The sequence below is a fragment of the Wolffia australiana genome, chromosome 12 (assembly GCF_029677425.1).
Source record: "Wolffia australiana isolate 7733 chromosome 12, ASM2967742v1".
Classification (NCBI taxonomy): domain Eukaryota; kingdom Viridiplantae; phylum Streptophyta; class Magnoliopsida; order Alismatales; family Araceae; genus Wolffia; species Wolffia australiana.
Window position 1 is genome coordinate 15535450 of NC_135846.1, and position 16571 is coordinate 15552020.

General features: G+C 38.7%; 1 protein-coding gene across 1 annotated transcript; it reads right to left on the minus strand.

Moving 5' to 3' along the window:
- Positions 1–6826: 6826 nt before the first annotated feature.
- On the minus strand, positions 6827–16259 carry LOC144710204 (putative serine/threonine protein phosphatase 2A regulatory subunit B''delta). The gene is made up of 14 exons (XM_078583904.1): positions 16001–16259; positions 15587–15910; positions 15029–15274; positions 14373–14478; positions 14193–14292; positions 11115–11220; positions 10922–11012; positions 9356–9497; positions 9080–9227; positions 8884–8993; positions 8566–8722; positions 8287–8412; positions 7446–7598; positions 6827–7134 (listed from the first exon to the last, which is right to left on the minus strand). Exons 2-13 carry the CDS (start codon positions 15734–15736, stop codon positions 7458–7460), a joined length of 1623 nt encoding a protein of 540 aa, XP_078440030.1. The 5' UTR covers positions 15737–15910; positions 16001–16259; the 3' UTR covers positions 6827–7134; positions 7446–7457.
- Positions 16260–16571: the final 312 nt, after the last annotated feature.

Genomic DNA, 16571 nt, shown 5'->3' on the forward strand with positions numbered 1-16571 from the left:
CCGCTCGACGACTTGGACGCCTTGGACTAAGCGATACAAAGGTCAGTCTCGTCTCCCCTCTATAAACTCCAGTATTATTATCTTCGACAGTCTCGTCTTCCCCTATCGCGTCCGCTACCGTGATATTCTCGAACATCATCGGATAGGACTAGCCACCTTGTCGAGCATAGGGATTCTTGTGGTAGACGGACTGTCATCCGACTTGGACGCCGAACGCTCCAGGGCTGTTAGATGCCCCTCACTTAGTAGACGTCTAGTAGGTCCAGCGGGTCATTGGGAGTTTGATCTTAGGTTCACTCGTCTCTCATTGATCGGTACGGCCGACGTCGCTATCCGTCAAGTCCTTATCTGCTCATTCGTATTTTCTCATCATTCGGCTTACATCCCATACATTCGCATCATAACCCTGTGACGTGAAACGTGCCGATCGATCCCGGCCGTCGTCGTTTCACATCAGGATGTTGAGTACATGCATGTGTACCTTTGCGAAGGGCAATTGAAACATGGAGATCGTCTAGGTGTACAGGAAGAGATGGAGGAACTAGTGGTGAGGCAGCATCAGAGGTAGGCAGATCTGCATCCAGTTCTAGTGAGGAAGGCTGAGCCAAGGAGTAATATGTGGGGCTGATGAATCATGTCATGGACAAGTAAGAAGAAACAGAGAGGTATCTGTAACATCGAGCAGAGAAGAGAAGCCCGTTGTTCATGTTAGGGGGAGACGAGAATGAGTCATTTCTAATGAAAAGAAGGGAGACTCCTCATGAAATATAGCATCGGTTCAGATGACGCAAGTCTGGTGTTTGAGAAGTAGATGCAATACCCTTTTCCGTTTGACAAAAAATGATAAATACCCCTTTTTTGGCATGAGGGTGATGAATCAAATAGTAGGTGCTAAACAACAAATGTTATTCAACTTTTTAATGACTATTACTGTTTAAATTTATCATTTAAATATCACTTAACACTTAATTCATGAAACTTGCCTAATTTAGTATTTGAGTATTTATAAGTATTTTTTTAGATTAACCCCACTTGACTCATAGAGTCAAGTGTAATGAATCTCACTTCTCTTTTAGAGTTTTGATATTTTCACGTTTAGGTATCATTTGAGGGTTATTGGGCAAAAAAGGTTCAAGAAGGCTCGACCGCGTTCAGAGCTTCAAGAGTGGCCCAGAGTTGTAGCTTGTGTGACTTTCATGAGCCCTTAATCTCATCAAGGCCAAAACTTCAAAAGAAGCAAGCCAAGTGAGCGACCATAATAGGGGCAATCAGAGGACTCAAACCTGAATGGAGGACACCTCTAACCAGGATTGAGGCTGCTAAAGAGATATGGACCATTCAAGACCTTGGGAGATCCAAGGGTCATCATTTCCCTATCTTCCCTATATAAACCCTCGCATAATCCAATGTAATACTCACACTTGCTTCAATATAAATCCAAGATTTAGTGGCATGTACGCAATTGTTCTTGAAACCTCTTACCTTTATTGTGAGTTGGGTAGGGCAGGAGCATTCCAGAGCAAGAGCTACTGGAGAAGTGGAAGAGTCATGATCACCTTGGGCCTTGGCTGGTGTGACAAATAGGTTTGATCACTTTTTCTTCCCCTCATCCCTATCTGTTCACCTTCGTCTACAGGTTAGTCTTGGAGCATCTAGCCAACATCCAGACGGTTCTAATGCCTCCAACATTCAAGCAGTTAAATTTACTTTAATTGATTTTATTTTATATTAAATTTAAAATAATTCCAATCAAATCCTAAGAAATTCCCAAAAATCATGCTTTATCTAATGTTTCTTTTAGGATTAATTTCAATATTGATAAAATTTCTTAATTATAATTTTATTAAATATAGTTGATTTGGTTTACAAAACAAAGTTATACAAATCAAACAAAAAAATGTTTAAACTGAGAATACACTAACTATTACTTTGCTCTCCGAGAATTGATCCGTACTCTCCCTAGGCTAATAAGATTTATAAATATTGTTGTTTTTTAATTCAGATTACCTAAACGACTTTACTTAGTGATTATTTTATCACTAATAAACCCCAAAATCAGAGTTATTAGAGGGGTGAGTTCAGAGAGTGAGGGTGAGTGATCTTGGACATAGGCAATACATCCGACCACTCACGGAGTAAGGGAAAGAGTGATGGAGGACCATTCGGAAGATCAAGCCCAAGCTTGTCAGCAGCCGTGTCGCGGAACCCGAGACGAAGTGGAGAACCTGAACTTTTGATATCAGGTTTGAAGGCAGTGTCCCAGTCTTGCACATGTCATTTCATTTGACTGTATGGAGCCCCTTCCCCATGTGCGGGCCTCACATGACTGTTTGTTTTCTGTAGTTTGTTTTTTTTTGCTCAGTCCTTGAGGGAGAATCCTTGTTTGGATCTCTCCCCTAAGGTTGCCCATTAGGACAGCCACACCCTCCCCTTAATTGTTTTGTTCAGTCCATAGGGGATAATCCTTGTTTGGATCTCTCCCCTAAGATGGCCTAGTATGGCAACCACCCCCTCCCCCTTACTATTTAAGGGGGTGGGGTATGAACACTCTTTCTATCTAAGAGAAATTGTTACAGTTTTTTTTAAGGTCATCGCTGAACGTAGAAGCTCCTGAACAACCATCGATCATCACCACTGGTTGTCAGGCGAGCTGCCGTCGCTGCTAGCAGAATAGCCACCATCGCCTGCCTGTGTGCATCACGTTGTGTTTCCCCATCCCTGAAAAAATGAACAAGAAGAGATGGAGAGCTAGAAGGATGAAGGGATGAGAAGATAGAAGATAGAGAAGAGAGGAGATAACTCTTATTCACCACTCATAACCAAGTACATACGTAGAGCTTTTATAGTGCTACAGAAAGGGGCAAAACAAGGAACATTTACCTTCTAAATTTTGGATCTGTAATTGTCATTTTCAGTTTTTGGTAGCTGTTGTGAACAGGTCTTTGTTCACAACAGTTATAATTAAGTTTGAATATTTCAACCGCTGTTTCTTATTCGTTTCTAATTTCTTCTTCCTTTAAATTAGTTACGCGTTTTAAAAAAAAAAATTGACTCAGATAGGCTCTGAGCCTGAACCCTTTGTTTTGACTCAGATGGGCTCTGAGTCTCGAAGCCAATAATTTAGTTAGAACTCTTACCTGACAAAATCTTGTCTTTAACAATCCCTGCCTGGCCCCATTACTATTGTGTCACGATACAAAAGCAGCGTCGTTGTTGAACGGTGCTCCCTACACGAGAAGCTCTGAATATACTTCTTGTTGCCTCCTGTTTTGCTGCCGCCAAATGATAGTCGCGGCCTTGCCTTCCACCTACCACCACCTGTTCTGCTGCCACACCCTCCTTCTCGGTCATCGTTGCCTGCTCACAATCACTGGTTGGACTCTTAGTGGCCACCGATCTGTTCAGCGTGCCATCCCAGCACACTCTGCTGCACCATCTCCGACCACTACTCGGCTACACTGTAGCCGAGTGTAGCTTATGGTTATTGAAGATTATCGGAAAAATTCTTGATTATTTTTTATTTTTAAGGATCAATCTTGCTCTAATACCACCTGGAAAGAGAGTGATTGTATGTCCGTTAATCAAAACCAGAGGAATACAAGCCTAAATATATACTAAAGAGGATTAGGGATTATTAGATTAACGGATATGGGACTAATCACCTAGGAGAGAGAGAGAGGGATTAGGGCTTAATGGGCCTTGTTCAAAAAATATTTTATCAAATAAAGGATCAACTTATAATATTAGCATAAATAATCAATTAATTCAAGGAATATTACATCAAAATCAGATGTGTAACAACAAATATATTGTGATTCTTAATGTCATAATACCTCTTTTCCTAATGAATTGTATTGCAACATCTATTCCTTGGACCGTAGATTGGTCGCAGTGTGAATAAATTGTATTGCAGCATGAGGTGTGATGAAATTAACTTACAACAAACCACATTTTAAAGTCATAAAAAATTAAACAAATCTCGAAAAATATATTCCAGTATATATTTTTATTTAGTAATATGATGTCACATAATTTCATAAAAAAATAAAAAATCATAATGTCATTCTAAAAAAACATGTTGTTTCTTGAACTTGATAATATGCAAATATGATCATTTATACGAAACAAAACACATAAAATTCGTGAGATTAATATAATCATTAGTGTATTATCACCCGTAAATTAAACTGCGTATTATCTATCATGTAGCCTACCTTGGCCATAAAAATTTTGGCACCCAAAGTCAGTAAATCTTTTATTTTAAATCAAATTATCAGATTGTGTAGACTTGATCGTGAAGTGAAATGTCAACATCAATGCTAGTCCATATTTTTTGGTAATTAATGACCAAATAATTTTAATAGTCTATCCATGCAAAGTATTTATGAAAATCAAAAGAATCTGTTTTATTCTAAATTTTCTTGAGAAACTTGTAACTTAAATTCAGTGTGAAAAAACATTATAATTTATATTTTTAAAATGGACGTATAATTTAGAATTATAATATATAATCTCTCCTAAAAATACTTTTAAGCATTCATTTTCTCTCCTCAAAAATACTCTCATTCACTTATTTTTGATAACCAAATTTGTGCTCTCACATTCTCTCGCTAAATTTGATACTGTGAGTGTTTAAATGCCTTAATTACTGTATTCATAGATTTTCAAAATGGTAAAACCGTAAAGAATCACCAGAACATAGAAGGAATATATATCCCAAGGGAAGATTGGAACTAAGCTTAGATCCAGGCATTATATTAATTCATAGGTATAGATGGAATGGGCATGTTTAATGCACATATTTATTTGATACATACATCGTCATAGGCTCATACCTGAGAAGAACACTTTTAGGTCATGTAGGCCTAACTATTAACCAAGAAAGTTACTTAGATGTAAATCAGGGTATAGGTATAGACATGTCAGACCCCTCCTTGAAGATATGATAATTATACATATGAGTCCATGGTTGGACCTAGGATTTATAGGGTTCTCTGTTCTGCAGTTCTATCAATTCACACTTTGGAATAGTAATAATGAAATCACTATTTGAAGATCGAATCCACTTTCAACAGATTAGATATACGATTTCTCAGTTCCTCAATAGAGTTGTCTATCTAGACATGTCGAATTTCCTCCAACTCTTGAGCCTTGTTATCAATCTATGATTATTGTTTAGTTATTCTGATTGCATAGGGAGGAGAGGGAAGCTAAGGAGAGAAGGGACAAGGCCAGACAGATGAAGAATTTAGGCCAGGGGCAATCTTGTTTAGAAATTTCTCCTATTTTTACTTAACATTATTTTTTTCATAAAACCCTTCAACTTAAATTATAACTTCTGACGTCCAAAAGACAGTTTGTGTAGGACTCTAAAGATCCATGTATAAATCTATTTAAAGAATCCAATGGACTAAGAATCTTTATTGGCCAACCTAATTAATTATGTATATCAACATATAAATTATTTGATCAAGTATTGTTTCAACCCATTGGTTGTGTAAATTTCCACCTAGTGGGCTGACAAATTACACCTAATGCAGTAAAAGATAATAGTGACTCTCTTAGGTTATCCTAATGTCATTAGGTATCGCGTATGCTTAATTACTCATCTGCTTGACTCTTCAAGGATAAACAATAATTGGTCAAATATAAACAACAATTCGTCATTCTCGTTGGTTTTGATGCACTGAGCCATCATCAAAGAACTTTTCCGAAACTCTACTACATTGGCCAAGAACACATCACAATTTCTTAGTAGAGCTATCTTCTCTTATACCAAGGGCTGGCAATCTCATCAGTAATCTGTGTGAACTTCATAGTGCACCCTAACTAAAAGTCATTAAGTCGTTGTCATTACCAAACTGACAATCCTCCAGATGTCTTTCGTGCTCCATATCTAAGAACAATTTACTAAAAAAACATATTTAATTTATTAAGGCTTTATATTCGTAGAGTTCATTTTGTTGGCCACAAGTTAAGGCAAATGTTTAAAAGCTCAAGTCCTTCTATTATGTAAAATAGACTATGCAAGCTAAAATAGGCGAAATTTTGAACTCCATTAGTTTAGGAACTATAACCATATTACTTTAGTACATTCATAATTGTACATATGTTACATGAAGGGTATGAATGTGACCCTATTGTTCAACTACATACATTTACTCTAATACCGAAATAATCTATGGTTTATGTGTCCAGGCCAGGCAGTCTATTTGACCCTTGACCCAAACACAGGGAATAGACTTGCCCCGCAGCTTTATGTTAGGTCAAGTGGGATGTATTGGTTCAACAAAGCCCAATCAGCTATACAGAATGTTAGAAAATCTATGTAAAAAAATCATTCTATTTGATGGCTTAATACTTCAAGTAATCATTTTAATTGGTTTCTAAATCAGATCATGGAGGGCCTAAAGGAATGATGAAAGGCTTGATAGATTTAGAGCAGAGCTTCTGTCCTATTTGTCTCATGGGCCATATTAAACACTACTTAAAGTAATGGGACATATAGAAAAGACAGTCCAATTTGATCCTCTTGAACATTTCAGCTCTGCCTCCCCACTTTTCCAGTGATCCCAACCTGACTACACCACAAACCCTAATGGTGACAATTCAACCGAGTTTTTGACACTGATGAATGGTAAAAAAGAACTCACATTCGCATTTCACATTCAAAAAATATTAAGTTATAATCAGCAAACACTTAATCGACTTAACGGCAAAGTTAGACACTGTCGAGCAATAGGTCTCTATCAACATTATCAACCTAGAGACTGATCAGAGTAGATATTAGGCATGATTAAGGATTTATTTTTGTCGACTATAAATAGAATAAAAAGGGACCAACATTTTAGAGAGTCTGATCTATACAATTGTCTTTTACTAAGGTTAGGGGAGAGACACCATCCGGGCAATGTTCAGAGGGGTGTTTTCATCATTCACCAGTAAAAATAAAATTACATGGAACAGAAATGAAGAGAAAAAATAAAAGGAAAACCGCATGTTGAATTACTCACCTTCAGCATGCGGCCCAAGAGAAAGAAACCATTGAGAGAAACCTTGCACGTGAGGTAACCGCTAAATAAAGTTTCGGCTGCTTTTCTGTTTTTTTCTGATTTTTTCTTCTCAAGGAATCCCCTGAAATAAAATTGTACCAGGTCGAAACTATATAAAGGCGTATAACAAGGAAAACCTCCAGCCCATTCCCAGATAGAAGTAAGAGCTAAAGAAAAAGCGAAATAGATGGAGATAGAAAGAACAAACTTAGAAAGAGACCGCAGGGAGAGATATATGGAGATAGAGAGATAGAGAGATAAATAGATGGAGATAAATAAATCATAAGATACAAAGAGAGGTGTACATAAATAGAGAGAGAGTGTGTGTTTGTGAGAGAGAGAGAGGATGAGGTAGATTGAGATAATAAGATAGATAAATAAAGAGATTCTCACCTTAAGGAGAGGTCAAAAAGGTGCCTCAAGCGATTCATCCCAGACATCACCACTTCCGTTGGAGGCATCTTCACCGTCTTCCTCCATAGAAAGACGGATATACTCTCTGTGGGCAAAGCGGTCCCACTCGGTCAACGTCGGATTCTCACGCTCCTACAGCAACCCAAGCAAATGATAAGAATCAAAACATCGTGAAACAGATTCACTTATTTCCTATTCTGGATCAACAAACAGGAATCCATTGATACTATTCCCCAAAGGTTCTGAGACTTGACTTCAAATTCCTCTCGGCATTTGGATTGAATCGCCTAGGTCAAAGATAATTGATTTATCTCTAGATAAATCGGCTGATACCGATTAGTCAGATAGGTTGACCAACTAATCGATTATTTGGGCATGTCAGAAGATACCTGAATTTATTTTTCTACATAATTGTTGTTTTTTTCTGTTTCTTACTGTTAAACCCTGGAACTCAAATCATTGATTATGTCATTATGAGATCCATCTGATCAGTCCATCATATTGGGTTCCTGAGACCCAATCATGTTGTAACCCAATATAAATATTGAGGTTCTACGTGGACACAGCATGAAGCCTTTTGGCGTTTTCCTTCTGGTGGCTAGGGTTCAGACAGGCGGACCAATGTAGTCTCTGAGGAACAACAGGTCAGATGGATCGTATAGTAGACCCTATTTTAGGTAAAGATGTAAGCTCAGATTCATCTTCATTGGTTTCATAACTGATTAGGATTCCAAGGAAACTTGGAAATATGGGGACAATGATTTTGAAAAAGGTAAACGCCAATTTTTCCTTTGCAAAAATAACAGAAAATAAACCACACCTGGCGGATGAGAAATGGGTCTCGGGTTTCAAAAGCCATGAACTTGTTGAGATTGAAGAGGATATTGAAAACATTCCCGGAAAGCTTGCTGCCCTTCAAGTCGCGAAGGGTAATAAAACCCTCGCTCTGCAAATTTTGAATATAGGACAAATACAATCAAATGCACGCTAATGCGGCAGGACCCAGATATTTAAATTAAAACAAAGGAGAGAAGTAGATAAAAACATGTAAAAATGAGAATCTTTGTAACTATAACAAGGAATTTAACAAATTAGTAACCTCTGGTCCGATCATGTCAACCATCTGGCATAAAATATCCTCAAACAGGACGGGCTCTTGCGCCATACATTCCATCCGATGCAGCTGTTCTTCATAAAAGAACTGCATCTCATTCGGCGTGAGAATACCGTTGCCATCTAAATCAATACACTTAAACCTACAAAAAAGACAACACGGTTGAAATCATAATCGATTACCCAGTGCTAGGCTTGGAATAAATAACATTCGATTTTCGAACGAACATTTTTTTTAACAAAATTTTCTAACCAACATTGGGATTCCATCATTAAAAAAATCGATTTTGAATACCAATCTCACCAATATTCTAGACTTGGTTCTGATGATTTATCCTCTTCCGCGAGGATGAAATAGACAAAGTCCTCGTAGCCCATCTTCCCTTTAGTTCTACTGGTGAATTTCCGTGGAACCTATGCACAGTATTCATAAATAATGCTAATTAAACGCATAAAATGAAACCAAAAGAAAAATGAAAATTGGATTGGAGCGCACAAACCTGTGAAAAAATTCTATCCACGATTCTGTAGGTTAATGCATGGTTGCCGTATCTAATCAAGTTTTCTTTGTCAATCAGAAAATCATGATCAGTATCCAGCTCCCAAAACTTGCAGTATATCACATAGAAATGTTCGTATGAAAAATATCTGCAAAAATTCAGAATTCAACCCCCAACCAATTGTTAAGACATTGAGCCAAAAGAAAACAATAAAATTTGCCCAAATAAATTATTTAATTCTTGCCAATAGATGTTAAGCTTGATTGTATAACATACCTCAACACTTTGTTTATGTCATCTTCCTCATCTGCATGATGCATCGCAGCGATGAGATTTCCACGTTTCAACTCCCGAAGGGTAAGATGTCCGGTTCCAGATCTATTCATGTAGTAAAATATTCGATATATGACGGTTTCGGCTGCACCCAGGTAAAACATAGTTTAACAGATCAGTTTACATTTGGCGATGCAGTTCAATTTAAACCCTAGGAACTGAGAGCCTAGCGGGTACTAAAATTGAGAGCCACGACTTCATCAGCGAATCTCAGATAATACTCAGAATTTAGACAAACTCATCGGTGTTACAAAAAAAGTGATTAAAAAGAAGGGGAATAAGACAATTCCACATGCTTTATCATCGATTATACTTTCTTCCAAAAAACAATCATCGATTCAACCTCAGGATTTGGCTGGCGATGGATTATATAGGTCCTGATAAAAAACCTTGAGCAATCGGATGGCCCAAATGGCCCAGATTACGATCTGATAGACGTGATCTGAACGTCAGAATCCAACCAAGGGCCCAAATAAATGATGAATCGTCTACCTTCCTCTGCGTATCTCTTTTTAATTTTTTTTATCTCTTTGAAAACTCTAATCAATCTGGAGACTTTAAAATGTACTAATGAATGATTGATCGGGAAACCCTAAAAGATACTGATGAACCTTTTTTATGAAATTATGCCTCCAAATTTCCGAATGAGGCCAAAGATATGGAAGTGAATGAAAGCATCCGTTTTTAATGTGGAAAGGTAGTATCCCACGACTGATGCAGTTTATTTTTAGCTAAAACAAAGGACACATCTACTATTGAATAATAATTTAATTAGCTTTAATGATATCATAATTCCTGAATTTTTATGTGAATCAAGATTGAGGAAAGGAAGTTTTTGAATCACTGACTCAGACCTATTGTAGAATCCTACTCAGCAGAATAGGGAGGTACTTATGGCAGAACGGGCCGATCTGGTCTTTCATAATAAAGTGATAGATGGAGCTGCCATGAAACGACTTATTAGCAGATTAATAGATCACTTCAGGATGGCTTATACATCACACATTCTAGATCAAGTGAAAACTCTGGGTTTCCAGCAAGCCACTGCTACATCTATTTCATTAGGAATTGATGATCTTTTAACAATACCCTCTAAGGGCTGGTTGGTGCAAGATGCTGAACAACAAAGTTCAATTTTGGAAAAACACCATCATTATGGCAATGTACACGCGGTAGAAAAATTATGTCAATCCATTGAAATATGGTATGCTACCAGCGAATATTTGAGACACGAAATGAATCCTAATTTTCGGATGACTGATCCCTCTAATCCAGTCTATTTAATGTCCTTTTCGGGAGCTAGAGGAAATGCATCTCAGGTACACCAATACCATAACACTCAAACTAAAAGAAACTGAAACCTTTTTTCACGAATACATAAAGAAACAAGACCATAACACTCAAACTACAAAAAGAAACAGGTACGTTCAAACTGTGAAATAGGCAAGAGAACTAATTGGAGCGTGGCAAAAAAAATTGCTGGACGCCTAAAACACGCAAGATACGTACCATATCTTTCTTGAAACTCAGGCGTGTTCTGCAAAAATTCCAGTCCCGGATGGGTCGCCAAGAGTTCTCTGAGAATTGGTTTGAAATCTTCCTATTTTTCATTTCCGAGCACATGGAAAAACACATAAACACTTCAGATTCTCACAATACTCTATGCAGAGTTATTTTGAAATGTGCTTGAAAACTACCCCACCTGTGTCAAGTAGTTCTGATTAGGCTGCTTTAAAATGCTAAATATTCGCCTAGCTATATCCACAGTCAGCAAGTTGCTATTAAACCAGTAGTTGACAAAAGCATCCCTGAAACGATACAACATTAAAAAGAGATTTAGAAAGGAAGGCAGTTTTGAATGGAAGCGAAGAGTCAAAATTTCAGTATAGTTCGAGTGTCATATGATAACTACAGTGATATTTCAAGGTGCACACTACATTAACGAGGGAATGAAAAAGCTTTATCTCATACGTAACGAGACTAGAGGCCAACACTGGGTTTGCTAATGGAACTAACCAAAGTTTTATTCGAGCTTTGTCTTACTAAATCAAACGTATAGGAAGGGAACTGATCTGAACCTGAATAAAGATTTCGTATGAACTTGTCAAATCATTATTCGAATAAAGATCGCTTTGTAAAAAAGCCTGCAAGCCACTATGACCGCTCAAAACTAAACACAAATTTTATTTGACAGGAAATCATGTTTCAAATTAAATATTATTGTTTGGGAGAACTTTTCGAACCATTACTCCAATAAAGATCTCTTCGTAAAAAAGTCTATACGCCACTATGACCACATACAACTATTTAAGAATTATTATTTAACCGGAAAAAATAATATTTCTCATGATTTTGTAATATTTCCATTTCACTGGAAACAGTAATATTCATATTCGGGACTTTTTTCTTCTGAGAAGTTGTTACGATCCCTTGAAATCATTGTAGGGAGAACAGGGATGAAAACAGACGTGAGATGAGTGGCAGAGTGCCTGGAGAATGAGAACCTGGGAATGAGAGGTGACATCGATCAGGCGATGCATTGTCGGAGTTAAAAGTGAAACTACATAATCATGAGAACACTTGTCCAAAATCATGGTTTCCAGTTAAATAATATTTCTCGTTTAGTTCATTGTGTAGAAATAAAAAAGGGAAATCCTGCAGTAAGCGGAAATAACTCAGGCATGTCAACATCCACTACTATCTGATCCCCCATCTTATCTAGGGCTATTAGTTCTTTATGCCCATCCCTTTCCCTTTTCATAGATGTAGCCTTCCAAGTGGGAATGTGGCGAACCATTTTGGACAAGTGGGGGTACTCTCCATGTTGCACGCATTGGTGACATTTGAATTGATGGACTTAGTGCTCTTAAAGATGCCTTACATGCGTAAAGACTCAAAGCCCATGTAATTTCTACTCAAAAATTAGTTTCGGATACTGGATGCTCTGATTTTAAGTCCCGATGCCTGTTTTATCGATGACAAGGTGGAGGGGAAGAAGACTAGGCATGTTAAATGCACAGGAGGGAGCCAAATACTGCCGGTGGAAGGGGATTACCTAGGTCTGTCAGCAGGGAGCCAGCAGCAGGGTCGTGAGGTCTGGGGGTGCAGAAGAGAGAGACTACTTCACATAGTCGCCTGGGCCACCCTCTTTTTAAATTATGAGACATTAATTTCCCTCTTCGTCGACTGGTTGTGATTTAAACTCTTTGGTGCGTGAGACTAGTCAGTATGCCAAACACAGAAAGGCTACTTTCCATATAGTGGTTGAACCCAGTTTATTTCCCTTAGATAGCATACGGTCTATGGGGTCCTACTTTTTATGCTCTTTGATTCAATAGCATATCTATGGGGTCCTGTTCCTCTATTCCCGTGACGAGGAAGCCAAAGATTCAGCAAGTCGTTGAATTTGATAATAAATCCCTTGGAAGGCTAATATACTTTTTGGGGATCAAGTGGCTAATTCCAGATAAGGGATATTTATATTTGAACATAAGTAACCCCTGACTTCAGGAAGCTGGTCACCTAGCCTGTAAACCTGCAAGCACACATATGGACCCTAATGAGAAATTGGTCCAGGTAGAAACCAGTCTCATAGTAATTTGAGCCTGAACCAGATATTGCTTGACAAGTTGATTTATCTACACCATACACGACCCAATAATGCATGATCCCCCAGAGATACATTTGAGTGCTGCCCACCGAGTCCTTTCGTACCAGAGGTGAACCCCGGGACACGGCTTACACTTCAGGAGGAACTCAGATAGATGTGTGCAACTATGCACAGACTGTGTGACTATGCAGGCATAATAACATACTGAAGGGCAATGTCGGGCTACTGTGCATTTGAGTGTGGTAGTCTTGTCAGCTGGAAGAGCAAGAAACAACAAATAATCTCCAGATCAAGCGCTGAAACTGAGTTCCTGGTATTCGCCCAAGGCATTCAGGACAGCATGTTGGTCAAAGGTATCCTTGAAGAATTGAGTTCCTTATCCAAACAGACCATTAGATTCTAAATATATTCTTCGAGCAAAAGGAAAACCACACAGAGTGTACACGTGACAGGCTTCTAGGGCTGCTATGAATTAGTATCAATATACAACAGTACTTATCATATCCCACCTCGATGAATAGAAGAAAGGTAAATCTAGAACAAGGAATGAATTTGTAAAGGTTTTTGAAGCTCTTCCGAGAACTTATCCACCGTCAATCCTGATTTGATACCTCAGATCTCTTTTTTCCTACAGGGCTGCAGACGCCTCAAAGCAATTGCCTCAAACTAAATAAAAAGCCATAACTGTTGTCATTCTATCTGACGTGAACAATGTTGAAATAAAGGTAAAAAGCTCAGGTTAAGGTTCAAAGCCTAGAGCAGAGCCTCTGCAACGTGAAGCCCTTGCATACATAGTGTACACAAGAACAACTTTTTTTCAGAGTTTCAAACCAATATTGCATATTTGAAGCCTGATTAGCTCAAGTTCTGAGAAATAACAATGGAAGAGAATAAACTTCGTATATTGAAACTAGGACACCCACGTCTAACTAACACCAAATAACCAGAATGTTGGACTCAGTCGTGCAAACAAGATTTTCTCAATATATATTTTAACAGGTTCAACACGAGATAAATCCATTGAAAATAAACAAGTGTACGCTTGAGAACTTAGAGAATAAAAATGATCTAGACTGAAAGAAAAGACAATGGGACGAAGTCTAGTAGAAAAATAATCCAATAAGTTAGTCCCGTTCCACACGTGTGAAATGAGTGAAACAGAGCACCTACCTCGTCACAACTCCAGTGCACCCAACGTCAATCTGTCGGAAAAGAACTCCAGAAAAAAACGAAGGAAGTTTGCAAATTTCCTTGGTGACTTCCCTGAATTCTAATGTTAAAAAGAAGAGAAAAAAGGAGGCAAAATTCATCAGTATGAAAACCATCAGTGCTGTGATAAAGTATTATCACCATCTAATCGTAGCCCATCCATATGGCCATAAAATAGCTGATCAATTTTGGCCAGGCATTGCTCTTTCAATTCAAAAGGTGGAGGGCGCCCATTCTGGAAATAGAACTGCATTTGTATACCAAGTAATAAATTAAAGACAGTAAAAAACATTAAAAATAAGGTTCGCCTGCGTTAACGACAAGGGCAATGAGACAATAGCATATTGTCAACGTCCTTGTCATTTTCTGCCACAGGGATTGTAATGATGACGATAATAAAGACATCATTGTCATAGTGATTCATACGCATTCATGGATGACAATGATGATCATCATTATCAACGTCATCACAGAGGCAGATGAATAAAGATGGCAGTGGCTGGAAAATATTATTCACAAACCGCAATTTTCCCTCTAAAAATAACTCTCTATCTCACCTCTTTTAGATGACAGAAGGACAATGATGACTCATCATCGTCGTCATCCTCGCCCTTAGTCTGACGCAGGATTATGAGTTAAAACTAGGATGAACACGATGATATCCTCATCCATATCCAATCTGTGGATGAGGATGATGACAATGTGGGAAGGATAATGTCTTCGTCATCGTTTTGTTCATCATCTGACATCTCTAATTAAACACAAAGAATTCTAACATAGAACGACAAGATTATAACCTGAGGTATATATTCCTTTGGCGGTGTGCTGACAACTTTCAATGGAGAACTAAGGGAAGAAAGACTAGACGTGCTGCGCCTTGCAGTGCGTGGAGATCCCGACGAACTTCTCGGTGAAAGAGGCGGCGCTCCTCCCGCAGGAAACATAGATGGCAATGTATTAGTAGCCGTCGCATTAGGGCTTGATGAATTCCCAGGAACATTTAATGGTACACCGGCTTTTGCATCGTCAATCAGAGATTTGACCTGATTGTGAGGAAGACAATAAAAAATTAGCCCTGATCATGAACTAGGCATTAAGCAGATTCATCAATCAATTATGAATCAAAAGAAAGCCAAGGAGAACACAGTAAGCTTTCTCTCCCGGATACAGTTCGAGATTTGACATAAGGGCATGGAAGACCAAAAACTAATCCCTGATCATGTAATTAGATCGTTTAGCAGATTAATCAGTCAATTGGGAATCAACATTTGGATTTTCATAAAGAACAGAAGAAAAGGTTCTCTATTGAGAATGAACACAGATAAGGATAAGCTATACGGATACGAAATTCGTACCAATCGGACGGTATCCGGGAGAGAAAGCCACTGGGAGTACAGGTCTTCAGCGATGCGAGGGCTCTCTTTAAGGGCGAACGAAGAGACCTCCGGAAGCTGCAACAAATCCGGATCTAGGGACACGAAGTCCCTCGAGGTTTCGACATCCATGGCGCACAATCACGCCTTTTAAATCTCATACAACAATCACGGTACCAGAGGAAACCCGGGCGAAAACCAAATTTCCACTGACCCTTCAACCGATCTTCCTTTCAACACCAAGACCCGGCTTCTGCGCAATGTATGGACACATTCAAACCTCCGATCACGCACGCCATTGCGAATCTACAAACAAAACAACAGACTAGGACATTCAGCGATCATCTCCCACGCCCTAACCCTAGAATTCAACAACAGCGATTAAAAAAAAACTACCGTGATCTTCGCCTGACGATGAAAAACAACACAGAGCCACTGCCTTTCCTTTTTTCTTCCGTTTTTTAGCGATTTCCCGATGACAAAAGCTCGCTGGACGATATTTCAACCTGCGATCGACGATTCAGCGATGAATGCCCCGTGGATCGGGTCTCCTCGACGCCCACTCTTAGCCGCCTTGTTTCGAAACCCTTCTTCGCCTCTTCGCCCGGCCGTTTAGAGAGACAAAGAGACAACGAAAGAGAGAGAAAAAAGAGCGATTAAAAGCAGCGGACTACCAAACCCAAATAAGAGGGTAGCCTCCTCGCGCCTCACGTTCTGATGAAGGCCGCCGCCTTATCGGCCGTCGATCTCAGATCCAACGGTGGAGACTTTTTAGATCAGACGTTGAGTCCACCGCATCGACGGTCCGGGATGGAGCTTCTGAGGGAGTACATTGAACGGACGGTACGGAATTCATCTCTCATTCTCTAAAGTCCCATCAAGGTTTAATGCTTTCCTTTTAATAAATCTGATGGCCCCCCTTAATAAATAATATTTGTTTTTATGCTCTTTTATATACATATTTATC

Excerpts from the sequence above, each read along its gene's own strand:
- LOC144710204 (XM_078583904.1), bottom strand. The coding sequence starts at position 15,736 with ATGGATGTCGAAACCTCGAGGGACTTCGTGTCCCTAGATCCGGATTTG. Across the intron at positions 11,221-14,192 it reads TGCACTGGAGTTGTGACGAG|GGATGCTTTTGTCAACTACT; the intron begins GTAGGTGCTCTG and ends GTATCGTTTCAG. Across the intron at positions 11,013-11,114 it reads ATCAGAACTACTTGACACAG|GAAGATTTCAAACCAATTCT; the intron begins GTGGGGTAGTTT and ends AATGAAAAATAG.